Source organism: Chiloscyllium plagiosum, chromosome 23 (genome assembly GCF_004010195.1).
Source record: "Chiloscyllium plagiosum isolate BGI_BamShark_2017 chromosome 23, ASM401019v2, whole genome shotgun sequence".
NCBI classification, from domain to species: domain Eukaryota; kingdom Metazoa; phylum Chordata; class Chondrichthyes; order Orectolobiformes; family Hemiscylliidae; genus Chiloscyllium; species Chiloscyllium plagiosum.
The window spans coordinates 50,716,245-50,734,648 of record NC_057732.1 but is presented as its reverse complement, the minus strand read 5'-3'; the positions used below and the strand labels follow the sequence as shown (position 1 = coordinate 50,734,648).

Below are 18,404 nucleotides of genomic sequence, written 5' to 3'. Positions count from 1 at the left end.
ATTTCAAAGTAATTCATCTTGGGTGGGTACACCATATTGGGTCATTTCAGAGAGACATGGGAATTGCATAAATGACAGCACTTAGCGAGGCCATTTGGCCCAGCCAGTTGGTGTTTATCTTTCACATGAGCAGTGCTCCAGATCTCCACATGTTGTCCTGTGTTCTAATGAAAGCAGCTTTAAATTTTCAAAGGCTGTGTTTGCTGTCAATGCAACTGTAGGGGTGCACACACCACATGTGCAAGCCCTGCTGTTAATCAGAGTATCTCTTGTCAATGCACTTGAAGAAGTCGTCAGTGTCGTTGGAAATAAAACAAAGAACTGTAGACACTGAAGACCTGAAATAAAATTAGAAATTGCTGGAGAAACAGAGTAGGTCTGCAGCATCTGTGTAGAGAATTGAAGAAGAGTCACTGCTTTCGCTCCACAGATGCTGCCAGACTTGCTGAGTTTCTCCAGCAATTTCTGTTCTTTGTTTTAAGTCAGTGCCATTGTATTGTTCCCCTACTCCTCCTCAGTCCTGTACTCTGCTCCAGGCATGGTGGCTTAGTGGTTAGCATTCCTCCTCACAGCACAAGGGCCCCAGGTTCAATTCCAGCTTTTGGTGACTCTGTGTATGGAGTCTGCAAATTCTTCCTCTGTCTGCGTGGGTTTACTCCCACATACCAAAGATGTGCAGGTTAGGTGGGTTAACAATGGTAATGCATGGTTACAGGGTTGGGGTGGGGATACTGTTCGGAGGGTCAGTGTGGACTCGATGGGCTGAATGGCCTGCTCCAACTCTAGAGGGAGTTTGTGGAGTTCTACAGTAATATAATTTACTCTGATAACCTCTGGATACTCTCTGCGTACATTGTTCTTCCACATCCAGCTGCTGGCATAATGTAAAAAACTGAATCACTGGAGCAGTGGCTTTAAAATGTTTTTAGTTGAAAGTCTCCATTTTAAATAGAATAATAACTATTAACCGCTTCCCCCTCCCATCTGAACTATAATGTACAGTACTCAATATGAAAATACTGCCTATAAAGAAAGTTTGAAGAGTGCTATTAAAATAGGAAATTAAAATTAACTTACTGCTGTCAGTGGAATGAGTGTGCCTGCTTCTCATCGCACAAGCTGCAGCATTTAAATACTAATTTTAATAAGCTCCCCTTCTCCTTGAACACTGTGTTGAGCTCACCTGGATCTCAAAACTCTAACTACAAGTGTCGCTGGCAACTTATCTTCTGGTGTCAGTGCAATTTTCTGAAGACAAGACGTACTGTGCGCCATACATAACAGATAATCTGGTCATGTGTTGTGGAAGTTTGCCAAATGCTAATGGTTACATTACAGTGCTTTGTACATTACAATAATGTCGACACATAAAGAAGAATTTCATTGATGTTGAATGCCCCGAGGTTGTAAACTTGCTATATGCATGTAACGTGTAAAATGGCAGACTTGGCCCTCTGCCAGTGTCTTGAGATGAGTTAAAATTTTACACATATTTCAATTGGTTATTAATTTTCAGAATCACAGGATTTTTTTCACATCCACCCAACAGGGCAGGCAGGCCTTCCTTTTAACATCACATCTGAAAGATAAGCAATAACCTTTAACGTTAACAGACCATGTTTAATATTTCCATAGATGGAGAAAGCCTTTCTTTTGTGATTTTGATGAATTGTGTTTGGTTCTAGTGTATGCCCCAAATACTGGCAGATATCAATATTTTCCATGTGCATGCTGAGCTCTTTAACAGAGATATAGTAAACTAGTAATTCCAGATTTGACAGAGCTCCAGTTTGGCAAATAATTGAGCTGTCTTGGTTAGCGTGTAAATGGAAGAAATATTACTGTTTAATTTCAGATGTGTTATATTTTAATGTCTTTATCTGTATTTGCATTTAGCTTGACTTAGATGAGCTATCTGTAATGCAGTAATATGCTGAACTCCAGAAAAGTCCCTTCTGCTATCGTTTCAGGTTTCATCATTACTGTAAGCACTTAAATGCTTTTCATTGCTTCTAACCATTTCCTGTAGTTTCCTTGAAGAGACTTATTCTGAAAGAGCTATGACGCAACCACTTCAACCCCTTCTTTCCAGGAGCAGGTGCAATTTATAGCATTATGAATGTAGATATAGAACTCAGCTGTGTTGTATTAATTGCAACTTATTGGTCAGCTAAAGGTCTTTAGATTGATCCCAAATCTCACCATCTCCTCCAGGGACACTGCTATTCAGCCAAAAGTCTTAACTACAGTCAAATTGTTTCCACAGTAGTTTAACTTAATACATGTCGTAACAAACTGGAGCAAACAAAATGATGATTCCGCAGCTCTTAAATCCCATTGGACATTCCTACATTTGTAACAGCTGCATGACTTTTACTTTCCTTTTTTTTCGTTGAACATCAATGACTGACTGATCAGGCACTACCAGTTACAACCCACCTTGGACATTAATTTTTTTAATCTCAAAAATACACTTCATTATCTATTGGTGAATTTAAGTATAAAACAAACTCCAGAATTTGCAGAAAATATAGTGGAGTTTTGTCCTTTATCCGTTGCAACAAAAGAGGCGTTTTTCTGAAGTTGCTTACATTCCCATTAAAGCTACAAGATTATCTCAAAGTAACAGGCCCATATGATTTTGGCAGAAAGACCTTAGCCAGTCGTCTTCCTCCACTGTGCCTTGGCAGCAGGTCTCTCTGCGTGCAGTCCTGGACCTTGGAATGTGCCAGTTTGCAACTGGTCAGCCCTGTGCACTGGAAGACCAACAGTTTTGGGCAGAGCAAAGGGTGTCTTTCACCCGAGTTGATGGTCCCCTAGGCACAGTTGATGTTTATCTTGCTGTGCATCCCAGGCAACAACCCATAGAGCGCACAGAGTCCCGTGTCATGGAGCTGTTCAGGAGGAACCTCAACAAAAACCACTGCATCTCCTGTACACACTCGTTGCAAAATCCCATTCCAGAAGGAGATGTGTGACTGTCTCTTCGCCACTGCAGCCACTTCAAGGGTGGCTTGTTGGGCCGGAGGCACTATGGGGATGCATGTAGGATCTGATGGGCAGTGCCCTTCTCACTACCAAGCTGCGTCTTGATGCTTGTTAGAAAGTCCTGGCAATGAGGCATTCTGCCAAATGACTTTGACCGTCTGCTCAGGAAACCACACAATAGGTTCCACCCTGTCCTTTTCCTGCAGGGTTTCCTGTCGTTGCATGCTGACCCCCTCCTGATCGACCTGTGGTCAAAGGTCTTTTCATTTGCAAAGCTTTCCAGGAGGGGCAGGCAATCTGGAACTGTCCAATGACTTGGAGCATTCTGTAACAATGAGGCTAGACCCATCCTTTGCAACACCATCTTGGACATTAAATGCAGGGAGAAAAGGTAGAGGCTATACAGTGTTCTCATCTAGTATCACCTCAATAGACCTTTTAGTAGAACTGACAAGATGGTAACAAGGGGCATAAGTCTCTTTTAATCATCTCAGCTCTTTCCCAGAACAGATAGAAACTTTATCACTGCATTAGTTATGATGAGCTAATTCAGAATTGGACCTTGGATATGTAACTTGGTATTGGAATATTTGGAAAATAGAAGCCAAGTTAGGCTATTCAGCCTGTCAGACCTGCTGTTATTCATTATCTTCATATTTTTAACCCGATGCTCTTCTTTCCCATGCCCTTAAGTATAGTATTGTGACAGAATATATTCATCCACCAACCCATTAGGGAAGCATGGTTCATTTTAAACTAATTCCTTACGAAATGTTGTTATTGTTCCAGCTGATGTCATTAATGGACGTATCAGATCCCCGACTGAAATCTGGCTCGATAGATCATATTTAGTTTTTTTTTATTTAATGGAGTGGTCTTTCACTGGAACACAAAAACGCGAAGCTGCAGATTTGAGTTTATCAATAAAACAGAAGTCTATTACACAAAAGAAGTGAAGATAAAATAGAATAAACCAAACTATTTACATACAACAAGCATTTAAAATTTTGAAACACAGTAAAAGTATAATCTCAATCTCAGCATCAACCCATTACAGTAGTCATACACCAGAGAGAACACCCTTCTCTGTCCCACAGTGTCTAACTTGGTTATGGCTGCAGTTCTCGGTTTTTTGAGAACCCAAAAACCTTTTCCTTTAACCTCTTCCTTGATTCATCATAAAGTCATAAGAAATAGAAACAGAAACAGGCTGTTTAGCCTCTTGAAACTGCTCCAGCATTTGACAGGATCATTGGTTGATCTGATATTCCTCATGACAAAAGTGGGGACTGCAGATGCTGGAAATCAGAGTCTAGATTAGAGTGGTGCTGGAAAAACACAGCCGGTCAGGCAGCATCCGAGGAGCAGGAAAATCGACGTTTCGGGCAAAAGTCCTTAAGCTTAAACTTTCTCAGCTTCACACAAGCCCTTCTGGGCTTTAACTACATATTTCTGGTCTGGGACTTTTAAACTTACATAATTTTACAATTCCAAATTAACTTTACCCTTTCTTAGGAGTATCTGCTTGACACATCCAGCTTTAACTAAGTATCCTGCAGAGCAATGGGTGTCTCCCTTAAGCCCCCTCAAACATTCCAGACTGTTACATCTGAAAGCATAATGTGTTAACCTGTTTAGTTTGTTTGATTGTAAAATTCTCCCAATGAAGCAAAAACCCATTAGCCTCCAAGGCACATCCTCTCAGACATTTTAATAAATAAATCATCTACAGAATTACTTGCATGTTAATTTATTAAATTCCAGATACACTGAAAACTCATACGCCAAACCCATTTTTGTCTCCATATTTCAAATTTTAAAATCCAAACACTCAAATGATATTGTAAAAGTATACAAATCATACAGTATACATTCACAATACGTTGCCCTATGTAGTATCCCAAAGTGTAGCATGTTTGCTGAAAGTCCAACATTTTAAAAAGAAAGGGCTGAAGTGACAAATGCAGATACCAATGATGTTGTAGTTTGGGGCAGTTTAGATGCATATACAAATTCTCCTGTGCTCTCCGTTGATTGGAGCCTGTTCGGAATTTCTTGGACAAATCTAAGTGAATGCGTCCTTACTGCTCTTTGAGAGTATAAGGACAATGGTGCCTGTGTGTCAGAACACAGGCTGCCTGCTGTCCCTACATTGTTCCTGCTCACCTTCTTGAAAAGCTTTTAACAAGCAGGATGTTCATGGGATGAAACATCTTTTTGATATTTCTCACAAATGACTTAAAATATGTCAGTTACATAACAAATGGTTCAAGGCCCTACCTCAAGGAGTTGGGTGGAAATATGCACAGATGTAACTTTTAAACCTGAGGTTCTTTGGACTGTTAAATCCTACTGCTGCTCTTAAAAACTGTCTAACAGTCCTGGGTGTCTATGTACATATTGTTATGGTTCCTGCTGATGGACAAGTCAGATCATAGAATGAAACTTAGTTATTTTAATGTGGTGTTTTCATTCACTGAAATGTAAACACAAACAACCCATGATTCTCTTATAAGAGTATGAGACATAGGTTAAATTGCCAGAAGAACAAGCCATCTAAATCAGAACAATTTTTTTAAAAAAGTATTACACAGCAAAACACATACTTTGAGTTAGTCCCCATTGCTTTACGGTCAAATCCAGAAAGATTACCTCCTCTAGCTCATATCTTTAAGTTTGATTTAACTGATTGATTGTTCTCTGTTGTTTCCTGTGAAGTTTTCTTGCATGAATACCTTCAAAACTGGAAGCTTACATGTTCTCAGTATTTTAATAATCTGCAGGTTTCTAACCAAACACTTCTGGTCTGGAAATTACTCAAATTTCCCTCCTACTCCATTTAAGTTAATTCTTGAACTGTTTTGTACTCCTTTCTCGAATGGACGTTACAGTGATTCAAACCCTACTGAGGCCTCCTCCAAAAATTGCTCTAAACTTCCAGTGTCTTGAGTTTCCTTGATTATCATGAACCAAAAATAAGCTAATGGCCCTCAATGTTTACACTCTTGGTCATAAAGTCCATATAGTTCTAACAATCTTCCATCAAGCTTGAGGCATTCCCAGCTCTCTGGCACATGGAGTCAAAGAAATGTGCAGCACGGAAACAGACCATTCTGTCCAACTCGTCCATGCCAGCCAGATATCGTAACCTAATCTAGGCCCATATCCCTCTAAACCCTTCCTATTCATATACCCATCAGATGCCTTTTAACCTATGACTCAAAATGTTATAATTGTGCTAGTCTCCACCACTTCCTTTGGCAGCTCATTCCATACATGTGCCACCCTCTGTGTGAAAAAGTTGCCCTTTAGGTCTCTTTTATATCTTTCCCCTCTCACCCTAAACCTATGCCCTTTGTTTTTGGACTCCCTGACCCCAGGGAAAAGACCTTGTCTATCCTTTTCACGCCCCTTGTAATTTTTTATAAACCTCTATAAGGTCACCCCTCAGCCTGTGAAGCTCCAGGGAAAACAGCCCTAGCCTATTCAGTCTCTTCCTGTAGCTCAAATCCTCCAACTCTGATAGTATCCTTGGAAATCTTTTCTGAGCCCTTTCAAGTTTCACAACATCCTTCCGATAGGAGGGAGACCAGAATTGCACACAATATTCCAAAAGTGGCCTAACCAATGTACAGCCACAACATGACCTCCCAACTCCTTTACTCAATACTCTGACCCATAAAGAAAAGCATACCAAATGCCTTCTTCACTATCCTATCTACCTGCGACTCCACTTTTAAGGAGCTATGAACCTGAACTTCAAGGTTGCTTTGTTCTGCAACACTTCCCAGGACCTTCCCATTAAGTATATAAGTCCTGCTTTGATTTGCCTTTCCAAAATGCAGCACCTGACATTTATCTAAATTAAACTCTGCCACTCCTCAGCCCATTGGCACATCTGATCAAGATCCCATTGTACTCCTACTGGATTAGATTATAGTTCTGGAAAGGCTGACTGCCTAGTTACTTTTAAAATCCTTCACAAAATTAACTAAAACCCATATGCCCCTTGTTTAAAATTCAAATTATAAAAATGATATTTATATATTAAACATCTTTAATCACAACATGCCTTAATGTGAATCTGTGGAATGAAAATTAAATATGTAAATGTTCTGGTGGGGTGTTGCCATCTGTTGTCTTTGGAAAGTAGTGACCCTGGTTTTAGCTGCTTGAAATATTCAGAAAAATCCATTGCCCTCCAGCTACTTCTTCTGTGTCCCATAGGTGTTGTTATTTCACACAATTAATACCTTTGTTTAATTTTGCAGATTCCTGGGGCACCAGATGATGAGGCAGTCAGGATATTTGTGGAATTTGAGCGGGTAGAGTCTGCAATTAAAGGTAACAATACATTTATCATTTAATGAACACTTAAACTGCAATTCCCTGGGCATTTCCTGTGAATACATGAGCCAGATAGAAAACTGGAGTGACAGGTTTTTATCTCTGATCAGTGCTCAGCTAATCTTAGCTGAACTGGCCGGAAAAGTACTCAGTGGCATTTACTGACTCTGGGCAAGGGAAGGTAATCTTTATTCAGCAACTCTTGGAGAAAGTGTGTGTATGAGAACATGATTGGAATTGGCAATGATGCTGCTATGGTTGACGAGCTATACTGTTCAGGATAATCCTGATCTGCATGTCACTTTTAAGCCTGCATCTGCTCGCTTCATTCAGCAACTCACATGCCCATATGATGTGAGAAACACTATTGTGGCTGTGGGCCATGCTAGCGAGTGTTTTCACCAAGTTTGTAACATATTGATGTCTGATCTATGTATGGTTTTGTTGGCAATTAATGCATAGTGCAAAAAAAGGTGAATAAATTGGGCCAAAGTTCACCTGTCGCTGAGGAAAATGGGAGGTGATCTCGTTGCAACATTCTGAATGGAGCTTGATAGAGTAGATGTTGAGAGATTGCTTCCCCTGATTGGGTAATCTAAAATGCAGTGGCACAGCCCCAGGATGAGAAACTGATCATTTAGAACTGAGATCGGAAAAAAGTAATTCACTGAAAGGGTTATCAGTCTTATGAAATTCTGGAGGGTTGTGCTTACTCCATCATTGAGTATATCGAAGGCTGGGAGAGACAGAGCTTTAGTTTTTCCAGGAATTGAAGGATAAGGAGGCTGAGTGGGAATGTGGAGTTCAAGTTGAGATCAGTTGTGATTGTATTGAATGGTGAAGCATGCTCAATTGGTCTCCTGTTCCTATTTCATGTGTTCACTGCGAACACACTAGTGTGTGAAGTAATGGAGAGTGAGTGACATCTGGTGAAACACAACCCCAAAACAGGGTCAGTATCCTGAGGTGGAAACTCACAGGAAAAAAGTTACATTATGAAATATTAGTATTTAGAGGCATATGATTATTTTTAATACAATGAGGTTAGAGTAAGGGTCTTCCTCAGAATTTGGTCTTGAAATGTTGGTGAATTAAGATATTTACTCTGAAACGAACTTTATCTTGTAGTTCAAGGCCTTGAGGGAATAGTTTTTAATCTTCGCCAAGTGATGACAATGGTATTTGCTGATTTGGATGTAGATTTGCTAGCTGAGCTGGAAGGTTTGTTTTCCGACATTTCGTCACCATACTAGGTAGGTCTTCTGTGAGCCTCCGAATGAAACACTGGTGGTGTAGCTCGCTTTCTATTTATATGTTTATGTTTCCTAGGGTTGGTGATGTCATTTCTGTGGTGACATAATTTCCGATGGTGATGTCATTTCTTGTTCTTTTTCTCAGGGGGTGATAAATGGGATCCAAGTCAATGTGTTTGTTGATAGAGTTCGGGTTGGAATGCCATGCTTTGAGGAATACTCGTGCATGTTTGGCTTGTCCTAGGATGGATGTGTTATCCCAGTCAAAGTGGTCTCCTTCCTCATCCGTTCCCATCCATGAACATCACCCTGGCCAAGGAAACACATGACTACATTATTAGAAGAACCAAAGACACATATACCAAATCTCATCAGCAAGGACAGTATCGTCAAGCTAGTGGACCTATGCTTTACCATCCACTTCACCTTCAACAACAAAACCTACAAACGAATGGAACACCCATGGGATCTCGACATTAGGGTTCTTAGCAGAGGCAGTAATGCAGAGACTCTGAAAAACAGCTCTGCCAACCACCCAATCCAAACTTTGGGTCCGCTATATGGATGACACCTTTGTCATCACTAAACAAAACAAATTAGAGGAAACCTTCAAGACTGTCAATAATATCTTTACTGGTATAAAGTTCACTAAAGAGGAGGAAAACAACAACAAACTGCCATTCCTAGATAACGCAGTAGAGCGAACAGCCAATGGAGAACTTCAAACCCGCGTCTACAGGAAACCAACATATACTGACCAATATTGAACTACAGAAGCAATCATCCCAACATCCACAAAAGAAGCTGCATTAGAACATTATTTCAACGAGCCACCACACACTGCAGCACAGAGGAACTGTGCAGAGCAAAGGAAAATTCCTATGTAGTGTATTCAAAAAGAACAGGTACCCAATGAAGACAGTAAGCAGATTTCTGAGCAACAAACCCCAAACAAGCAGACAAAACCCGTCCAGATACCCTAGCCACTCTCCCCTCCATCAAAGACACCTCTGAAATGACTGCCAGACTATTCAGACCCCTTGACATCATGGTAGCCCACAAACCGACCAACACACTAAAACAGCAGCTAATGAACTTGAAAGACCCTATACAGACAACAAGCAAAACTAATGTCATTTAGTGCAAGAACTGTAACAAACACTACATTGGACAAACAGGCAGAAAACTAGCCACCAGGATACATGAACATCAACTAGCCACAAAAATACATGACCCTCTCTCACTAGTATCCATACACATGAATGAGGAAGGACACCACTTCGACTGGGATAACACATCCATCCGAGGACAAGCAAAACAGAGACACACACAAGAATTCCTAGAAGCATGGCATTCTAACCGGAACTCTACCAACAAACACATCGACTTGGATCCCATTTACCACCCCTGAGAAAAGGAACAGGAAATGATGCCACCGCAGAAATGCTTCATTTGGAGGCTCATTGATGATGTTACCTAATAACGTGACAAAATGTCTGAAAATGAACCTTCTAGCCCAGTGAGCAAACCTACATCCAGAACCTCAACCTGTACTACAAATCTTCTCAAAACCCACATTTGTGATTGTTGAGAATGGGTTTGTAGTGAAGTACTTAATACTCAATGCTACCTTTGCTTAAAATTGTAAAGGTTTGTATCTACACCAATGTGGCACAAACAGTGTGCTGGTCTGGCCTGGCAACATCTGTGGAGGGAGAGTTACTGTTTCAGGTTACTGAGCTTTAGTCAGAAATAGAAAAATATTGAGAGGTGTTACAGGTTTTGAGCAAGTAGGGGAATGTAGTAAAAGAAGAAAAGAACAAAAAGTTACGTCAGTGATGGAGTGAAAGAGAGGAGAGATTACAATGCAGAAGAGATGATGGTGCAAGACAAAAGGAGGGCAATGATAGAACAAGGAACAAATAATGTTTAAAGGAAGAATTAATGGGAAAGCATGCCATTACCAGCATCTGTCATCCAAAATCCAACACACATTATGGGAGCAGAGGTTATGATCTGAAATTGTTGATCCCAAAGTCCATCATGCCCAAAAACATGAGATATTATATTGTGTGAAACATTACATTAGACTCTGTTCAAAAACCTCCAGAAATTTCATGTACCTTTGTCAATGATTGCAGTTTACAATTTTGCATTTTTAAAGCTATCAGTTGAGTCAATTTTCCAAATTGAAGACACTATTTATTAGGTGTTCCTTCTATATATTGTGTCCAATGTGTCTGTTGAATCCCTTTTTAACTAAATGATGTGGTTAACTCCCTGGCGGCAATTATTCCGCATGAATCATTTGCTATGATAATAACAGTCTTCCTGTTAATGCTGATATTTTATTTTTAATAATACAAGGATCTAGTTGCTGTAATTGTTGAATCTTGCATATCTTATTATAGCTGTTGTTGACCTGAATACAAGATACTTTGGTGGCAGAGTGGTGAAGGCCTGTTTCTACAACCTGGATAAATTCCGCCAGCTGGATCTTGGTGACCTTTTCTAAAGACGAGTTGAAAATGTTACACGGCAGCAGCTTTCTGCGTACAATGTAAACATCCCTGAGGTGTGCAGTGGTGAAGAATTGGAAGAAGAATTGTATTTAATTCTGAAATGATGCAACCATCTTTAATTGTAGCTGGCATTATAGTTCTCCTTATCTTCACATCCTCAAGATCAGATATTATTTCTTCTCATGGATGCCCAGAAGGTTTGGATTTAACATCAAAGTCACCCAGAATTTCTGTTCACTGGCCAGTGTGACATGATTCCAATATGCTTGTTTCCTTTTGTTTGGGAGGACACTAGAGTTACTCTGTAGTGTTTCCACCTGAATTTTACTTTGACTGTCAAAGTAAGAGTTTACTTTTGTAAGTTTCATCGACTAATAGATGGGTGATGACCTGATCCGTAGACAAGTTGCATTTTTAGAAAATATTTTTGTTCATCAGCTTGAACTCTTCGGGATCTTGTTGAAGTTGGTGGTGATGGCAGGGACATTATTATTCCAAACTGTTCAGTCACTCCTTCCCTTCACCGACTATTACCTGTGATGAACTTGTAAAATGTTACAGTTGTTCAGCTTTCAGTGAGGTGATATGATTCTAAAGAAAATAATACTACTCAACCTATTATCTGATTAAATAGTATGCTCATAAAATATGGGTATCCGGTTGGAGGCATTGCAGTTTCTTGCTTAGTTGTCATTATTTCTTTTTTCTTTTCAGAATTCATATGCAGCAGGTATATATTTGATGGTGTATCCATGTTGACAAGAAGCAGAAAATCGTAAATGATTGTAATAATTTCTGTAAATTAAGTTGTGTTTTAGGTATGGGTATTTGGATTTTCATCTTTATACAGTGGTTATGAACTGTTTTTTGATCATTTGTTACAGTTGTTCAGAGCTAATGAATGTACGTTTTTACACCGTGCATGTACTTTGTCTTGCAACACCATTGGAATAGAGATGCTTATTTGTTTTTGTATCAAATTGAAGCAGTGAACAGCAGTCATCACAAGAACTGTTGAAAATCTGGTGATGGAAACATAGCAGTGATATGGGTCACATGCAAGTTGCTGTTCGCAAACAGGAGATTTTTATATGTGCTAATTGACATAAGAACGAAGAACCTCTTAATAAAGAGTGTAATCTTTGCCGCACTTCACTTTTGAATTATAAGAGTTAGTTGTTTTCCTGTGTCTTTCCCTGGTAAAGACACACAACTAGGAGAAAGTGAGGACTGCAGATGCTGGAGATCAGAGCTGAAAATGTGTTGCTGGACACACAACTCCCATACTCAATTCCATCAAAATCCCATAGCGAAGAGTAACCTCCCCTCCTGCATCAGTTGGTGGTGTTAACAGTGGCAGCTACAAGGCATATGACAGCAACATGAGATCAACTCTCCCTCCTACTTTGGCATGCCAAAACGTATGGTTGTATGAATTAGGAGCGGGAGTATCCCACTTAACACCTCAAGCCTGCTCCAGCATTCCGTAAGATTGTGGTCAATCTGATTGTGTGGCCTTGACACGCTTGCCTGAATATTCCCTCAAATCAGTTTTTTGTTTGATCAAACCATTGTCAATTTAAGTTGTAACATATGTAGGTGTTTGGCCATTTCTTCAAATAATGATACATTTACCTGAAGCACCAGAATGTGGTCCAACATTTATTAACAGAACTTATTAACAGTACCCAGTATGTCACTGTGAGAGTCACATATCTTTCAGAATGGTGAAAATGTGTTTAATTTTGGTGACTGGGCCTTGTCCCATCGCTTCCTGAAACAGCTACTGCACAATTTTCAAAACTAGGCTTGGGTGGATGGTACCCACTTTGTCAGGCATTTAGTTACAATAGTAAAGATTACTACTGCTCAAACAGTGACTTTTAACACTTGCTTAGCTATCACTTGATGCATTGATAAGGGCCAAGCTGTAATCTGTCACAGAAAATTTCAGGTTACTAACCACTGATGGGCTTTTAAACTTCAGGTTTGATTATGGTGAGAGTGCCCTGGGAGGGCTTTCTAATGAATTCAAAATTGTGCTGCCAATTTCCCTTGTTGAACTATTAATGCTTCCGCCAATACATACAAAATAACAATAGTCCTGCAAAATATCATCAGGTGCTCATGATATTTTACTCAGTTTTGCATTTCAACTTGTGGTAGTGGTTAGTGTTTCTACCTCTGAGCCAGGAAGCCAGAGTTCAAGTCCCACCTGCTCCAAAGGTCTGTAACAACATCTCTGAATAGGTCGATTAGAAAGTTTTACATTTCAACGTAAAGTGTGTCAAATTAGCTGCTGGATTGGGAGAAATCCACCCATGAAAATGTACTGTCAGAGGGGGGCATGGATCTACATGTGTTGCATGTTTCCAAGCCTTGCCCAACCAACCCAAGACAGTAAATCAACAGTCTGTCCTAACCCCATTCAAGTCAAATAAATAATTATTAACATGGGGGAAAACCTGTGGACAACTTTCTGTATGCTTCACCTTAAGGACTTTGAGACCAGTCACTACACATCCACTACTGCATCGGCTGAAATTGGCTAATTTGCCATGGGTCATGTATCAAGTCTAGGATCCTTTCTCCTGATCCTGTGCTCAGTTCTGTCTCCCACATTCGGATTCGACCTTTTACAAATAGAACTTTGTGGTGGCACAGTGGCTCAGTGGTTAGCACTGCTGCCTCACAGCGCCAGGGACCCGGATTCAATTCCCACTTCGGCAGCTATCTGTGTGGAGTTTGCACGTTCTCCCCGTGTCTGCATGGGTTTCCTCTGGGTGCTCCGCTTTCCTCCCACAATCCAAAGATGTCAGGTTAGGTGAATTGACCATGCTAAATTGCCCGTAGTGTGAGGTGCAGGGGTAAATGTAAGGGAATGGGTCTGGGTGGGTTGCTCTTTGGAGGGTCGGTGTGGACTTGTTAGGCTGAAGGGCTTGTTTCCAAACTGTAGGGAATCTAAGAAACTTCCAGAATATTCTCCCGCGGATATTATAGCTCTCTTTTGCCTATTCAGTTTGTTTTGGTGGTCTTTTTATTTGGTGATCCTGTGTAAAATGATATCGTTCACGAAGGAGACGGATGTAAAGTGCTGCAGATGCTGGAAATCTGGAATAAAGATAACAAATGCTAAAACTGCTCAACAGGCCAGTCAGCATGAGGGAGAATAGAAGTGTCAATCGTTTGTCAGATCTTCAGGTCCACTGCCCAGTTGTTTAAGCATCGTTGCTTTCTTTACTTAGGTATTACAGGTAATCCATTTAGTAATGTTTTGGTGTCAGCTGTGTAACACACTCACCTCTGAGTTAAAGACCCCCTCTATTGACTTGAGCTCAAAAATCTTTTGGTTGACACTTCATTATAGAAGTGCTGCTTTGTTTAAGGTGCTGTCTACTAATGGAGGCCTTGACCCATGTTAGACAAAGTGGCATGATTCTGAAGAAGAACAGTGGGCTGATGTCTGGTTTCCAGACCAATATTTATTCCTTATCTAACATTGATGCCTGGTCTTTGTCACGTTGCTGTTTATGGCAGTTTGCTGTGAAAATCTCCTGCATTCACAATGGGTAATGTCATTAAATGGGTAATCCAGAAAAGCTGACTAATGCTGTTGGGGAAAGAGTTCAAATCCCATCATTACAAGGTGAAAATTGAATTCAGTAAAAGAAAATTGGAATAAAATGTTAGCCTAATGGCAATGTGTGTAACCACTGCCAGTTGGTTGTTAAAAAACACCCACTGGTACATTAATGCCCTTTAGTAAAAGAAACGTACCATCCATACCTGGGCTGGTTGACATGTGACTCCAGACCCACAACATTAGTGTTTGCTCTGAGCTGCCCTCTGGCCAATTGGGAACGGGCAGCAAATGTTGGCTTAGCTGGCCGCACCCACATTTCACGAATGAAAAAAAACTGTTTGTGAAAGGTGGCAGATAAATGTAAGTCTGTTTATGTGTATACATACGATTATGTATTGATCTGATCTTGAAAGCAACTCACCAGCAATTTTCCAGGGCAATAAAAGATGGCCAAGCAAGCAATGCCCACATCCTGTGAGTGAATAAAAATAAATCTTGAAAGATCGTTGCAAATGAATTCTTCTCCGGTATAATTGATGGATTTTATGTACTGATGAATTCAAGTATAGTAAGGAAAACCTTATTACGATATGTACAGTATAAAGTTAAATTCTGTGCTTCTTTAGCTAATGCATGGTGAGTTTATTGGAATAGACCTGAAAGAAACATATTTGACAATGTTCAAATTCCTGTTCACTATCTGTTAAGTTTTCTTGGAATGTCTTGAGTATTGACATTGAAATGGATCAGGTTTCATGCTTTACCTGTTGCACTTGGGTGGAAAAGAATTGAACCATATGGCATGTTAATTGCTGAGGTACAGTCTCGAAAAGAAATGTAGACTGGCAAGTGCCAGTGCCTTTAGGGAAGGGAAAAGCAATAACCGGAGGACTAAGGGAATAAAGCTGAAAGATGTGCACGGCTGCAACTGCTCAGTTAAGAGTAATGAGATTTCCCTTTTTTTCTGTTCTTCACATGTTAACAGCCCCCCCCCACCCACCCACCCACACACACACACACACTAGGTTGTCCACCATTTCATTTGGCCCTGGGGAATTGTATTATTTTTGCCTTGACATTATTGAAACTGTTTCACCATATGACTCCAGGTCTCTCCTGCTGCTTCCTTTATAAAAGCTCCAGAGCTTGTCTTTTGCTGATTTTTATGTGTCTTATTGTTTTTTTGTCTTCTGAGTTTCTATAGCACTTTCATGTCTTGAGTTTGCAATGTTTCAATCAGCACTGAATATCGTGCAAAGCACTATACAAAAGAAAATAGTGCAGGAGGATCCTTTTGATCAATAGTGTGTGTCATTGCTAAGGAACTGTCCTAACTTTTCTAATCTCTCCTCAAAACTGAGGTCCCTTATTCCTGCTGTCATCCTCTGTACACATCCCTATGCACATCTTATCTGAAATGGGGTGCACAGAATTGTCCTTTTATTATAGCTGAGGTATAACTAGTGATTTATAATCTGATATCATCTCTGCTTTTTTGTTTTAATACTCTGTTTCAATACACAAATATCTTGTGTCGTTATCCTTCTGCGCACCTTGCCTGTTCACTCTGGCTTGTACATCTCACCTTCTCATCATGCTCTTTCTCTCCTCTTTCACAGATGTGTTTCTGCAGTTATGTTTTGCTAGGCTTCTGTACAGGGCCTTATGGAGACCACACCTGTATTAGTGTGTGCAGTTTTGGTCTCCCTAAGAAAGGATATATTTGCCACAGAGGGTATGCAGCAGAGGTTCACTAGGCTGATACTGGGAATGGCAGGGTTGACATATGAGGAGGGATTGGTTCTAAAAGGTTGAGAAGGGATTTCAATGGAACATTATAATATTCTAACAGAGGTGGACAGACTAGAACTGAAGTTTCCCTTGGCTGACAAAAGATATTGAACCTTGAGTCAAGAAGTGGGGGTAGTGGCATTTCTAATCAGGGATAGTATCACAGCTGCAGAAAGGGAGGTCATCAAGGACACTTAGTAGACAAAGTCAGTATGGGTGGAAGTCAAAAACAGGAAAGGAGCTGTCAGTTCGTTGGGAGTTTTCTACAAACCCCTCAATAACAACAGAGAGATGGAGGAGCCGATTGGAGACAGATTTTGAAAAGGTGCAGAAGTAACAAAGTTGTTGTTATGGGTGACTTCAACTTCCCTAATATTGATTGGAACCTCCTTAGTGCAAATAGTTTGGATGGAGTGGATTTTGTCAGGTGTGTCCAGGAAGGATTCCTGGCCCAATACGTAGATAGGCTGACTACAAGGGAGGCCATATTGCATTTGGTGCTTGGCAACAAACCAGGCCAGGTGTCAGATCTCTCAGTGGGAGAGCATTTTGGTGATAGTGATCATAACTCCCTGACTTTTACTATAGTAATGGAGAACAATAGCAGCAGACGGTATGGGAAAGTACTTAATTGGGGGAGGGGGGATTGCAATGCTTTTAGGTAGGAACTGTGGAGCATAAATTGGGAACAGATATTCTCATGGGAATGCATAACAGAAATTTGGGAGTTGTGTAGGGAGCACTTGCTGCGAGTACTGGATAGGTTTGTCCCAATGAGGCATGGAAGGGGTGGTAAGATGAAGGAACTTTGGATGACAGGAGATGTGGAAAATCTAGTCAAGAGGAAGAAGGAAGCTTACTTAACGTTGAGGAGGCAAGGATCAGACAAGGTTCTTGAAGGTTACAAGGTAGCCAGGAAGGAACTGAAGAATGGACTTAGGAGAGCAAGAAGGGGGCATGAAAAAGTATTGGCCGGTAGGATTAAGGAAAACCCCCAGGCATTCTGCACTTATGCGAGGAACAAGAGGATAGTGAGGGATAGTGGAGGGAACTTATACCTGGAGTCAGGGGAGGTCCTTGATGAATACTTTGCTTCAGTATTCACTACTGAGAGGGACCTTGATGTTTGTGAGGACAGCATGAAACACACTGATATGATTGGAGAAAGTGAGGATTGGAGATCAGAGTTGAAGAGTGTGGTGCTGGAAAAGCACAGCATCCGAGGAACAGGAGAGAGTCTACATTTTGGGCACAAACCCTTCATTAGGAATCACAGACCAGTCAGTCTTCCATCGGTGGTGAGCAAATTATTGGAGAGGATTCTGAGACACAGGATTTATGATTATTTGGAAAAGCATAGCTTAATTAGAGGTAGCAAGGCTTTGAGAGGAGTAGGTCATGCCTCACAAGCCTTATTGAATTCATTGAGGATTTGACAAAACACATTGATGAAGGTAGAGTGGTGGATGTGGTGTATGTTGATTTTAGCAAGATGTCTCCCTGTGGTAGACTCATTCAGAAAGTAAGGACGCATGAGAAATAGGGAAATTTAGCTGTCTGGATACAGAATTAGCTGGCCCTTAGAAGAAGAGGGTGGTAGTAGATGGAAAGTATTCAGCCTGGAGCTTGCTGACCAGTGGTGTTCCGCAGGGATCTGTTCTGGGGCATCTGCTCTTTGTGATTTTTATAATTGACTTGGATGAGTAAGTGGAAGGGTGGTTTGCCGATGACACAAAGGTTGGTGGAGTGGTGGGTAGTGTGGAGGGTTGTTGTAGATTGCAATGGCTCACTGACAGGATGCAGAACTGGGCTGAGAAGTGGCAGATGGAGTTCAACCTGAAAAAAGTGTGAAATGATTCATTTTGGAAGGTTACATTTGAATACAGAATACAGGGTTAAAGGCAGGATTCTTGGCATTGT

The 18,404-nt window shown here is 40.7% G+C and overlaps 1 protein-coding gene across 3 annotated transcripts in view; it reads left to right on the top strand.

Annotated features, from left to right (window-relative positions):
• The window catches only part of rbm17 (RNA binding motif protein 17), a 36,183-nt gene extending 23,923 nt beyond the window's left edge, over nt 1-12,260 (top strand). For all 3 annotated transcript variants that reach the window (XM_043714141.1, XM_043714143.1, XM_043714140.1), the window contains exons 11-12: nt 7,260-7,332; nt 11,000-12,260. In XM_043714141.1, the coding sequence (XP_043570076.1) occupies nt 7,260-7,332; nt 11,000-11,103 (177 nt within the window). In that variant the 3' untranslated portion in view covers nt 11,104-12,260. The remainder of the gene's footprint in view (nt 1-7,259; nt 7,333-10,999) is intronic.
• The last annotated feature ends 6,144 nt before the right edge of the window (nt 12,261-18,404 follow it).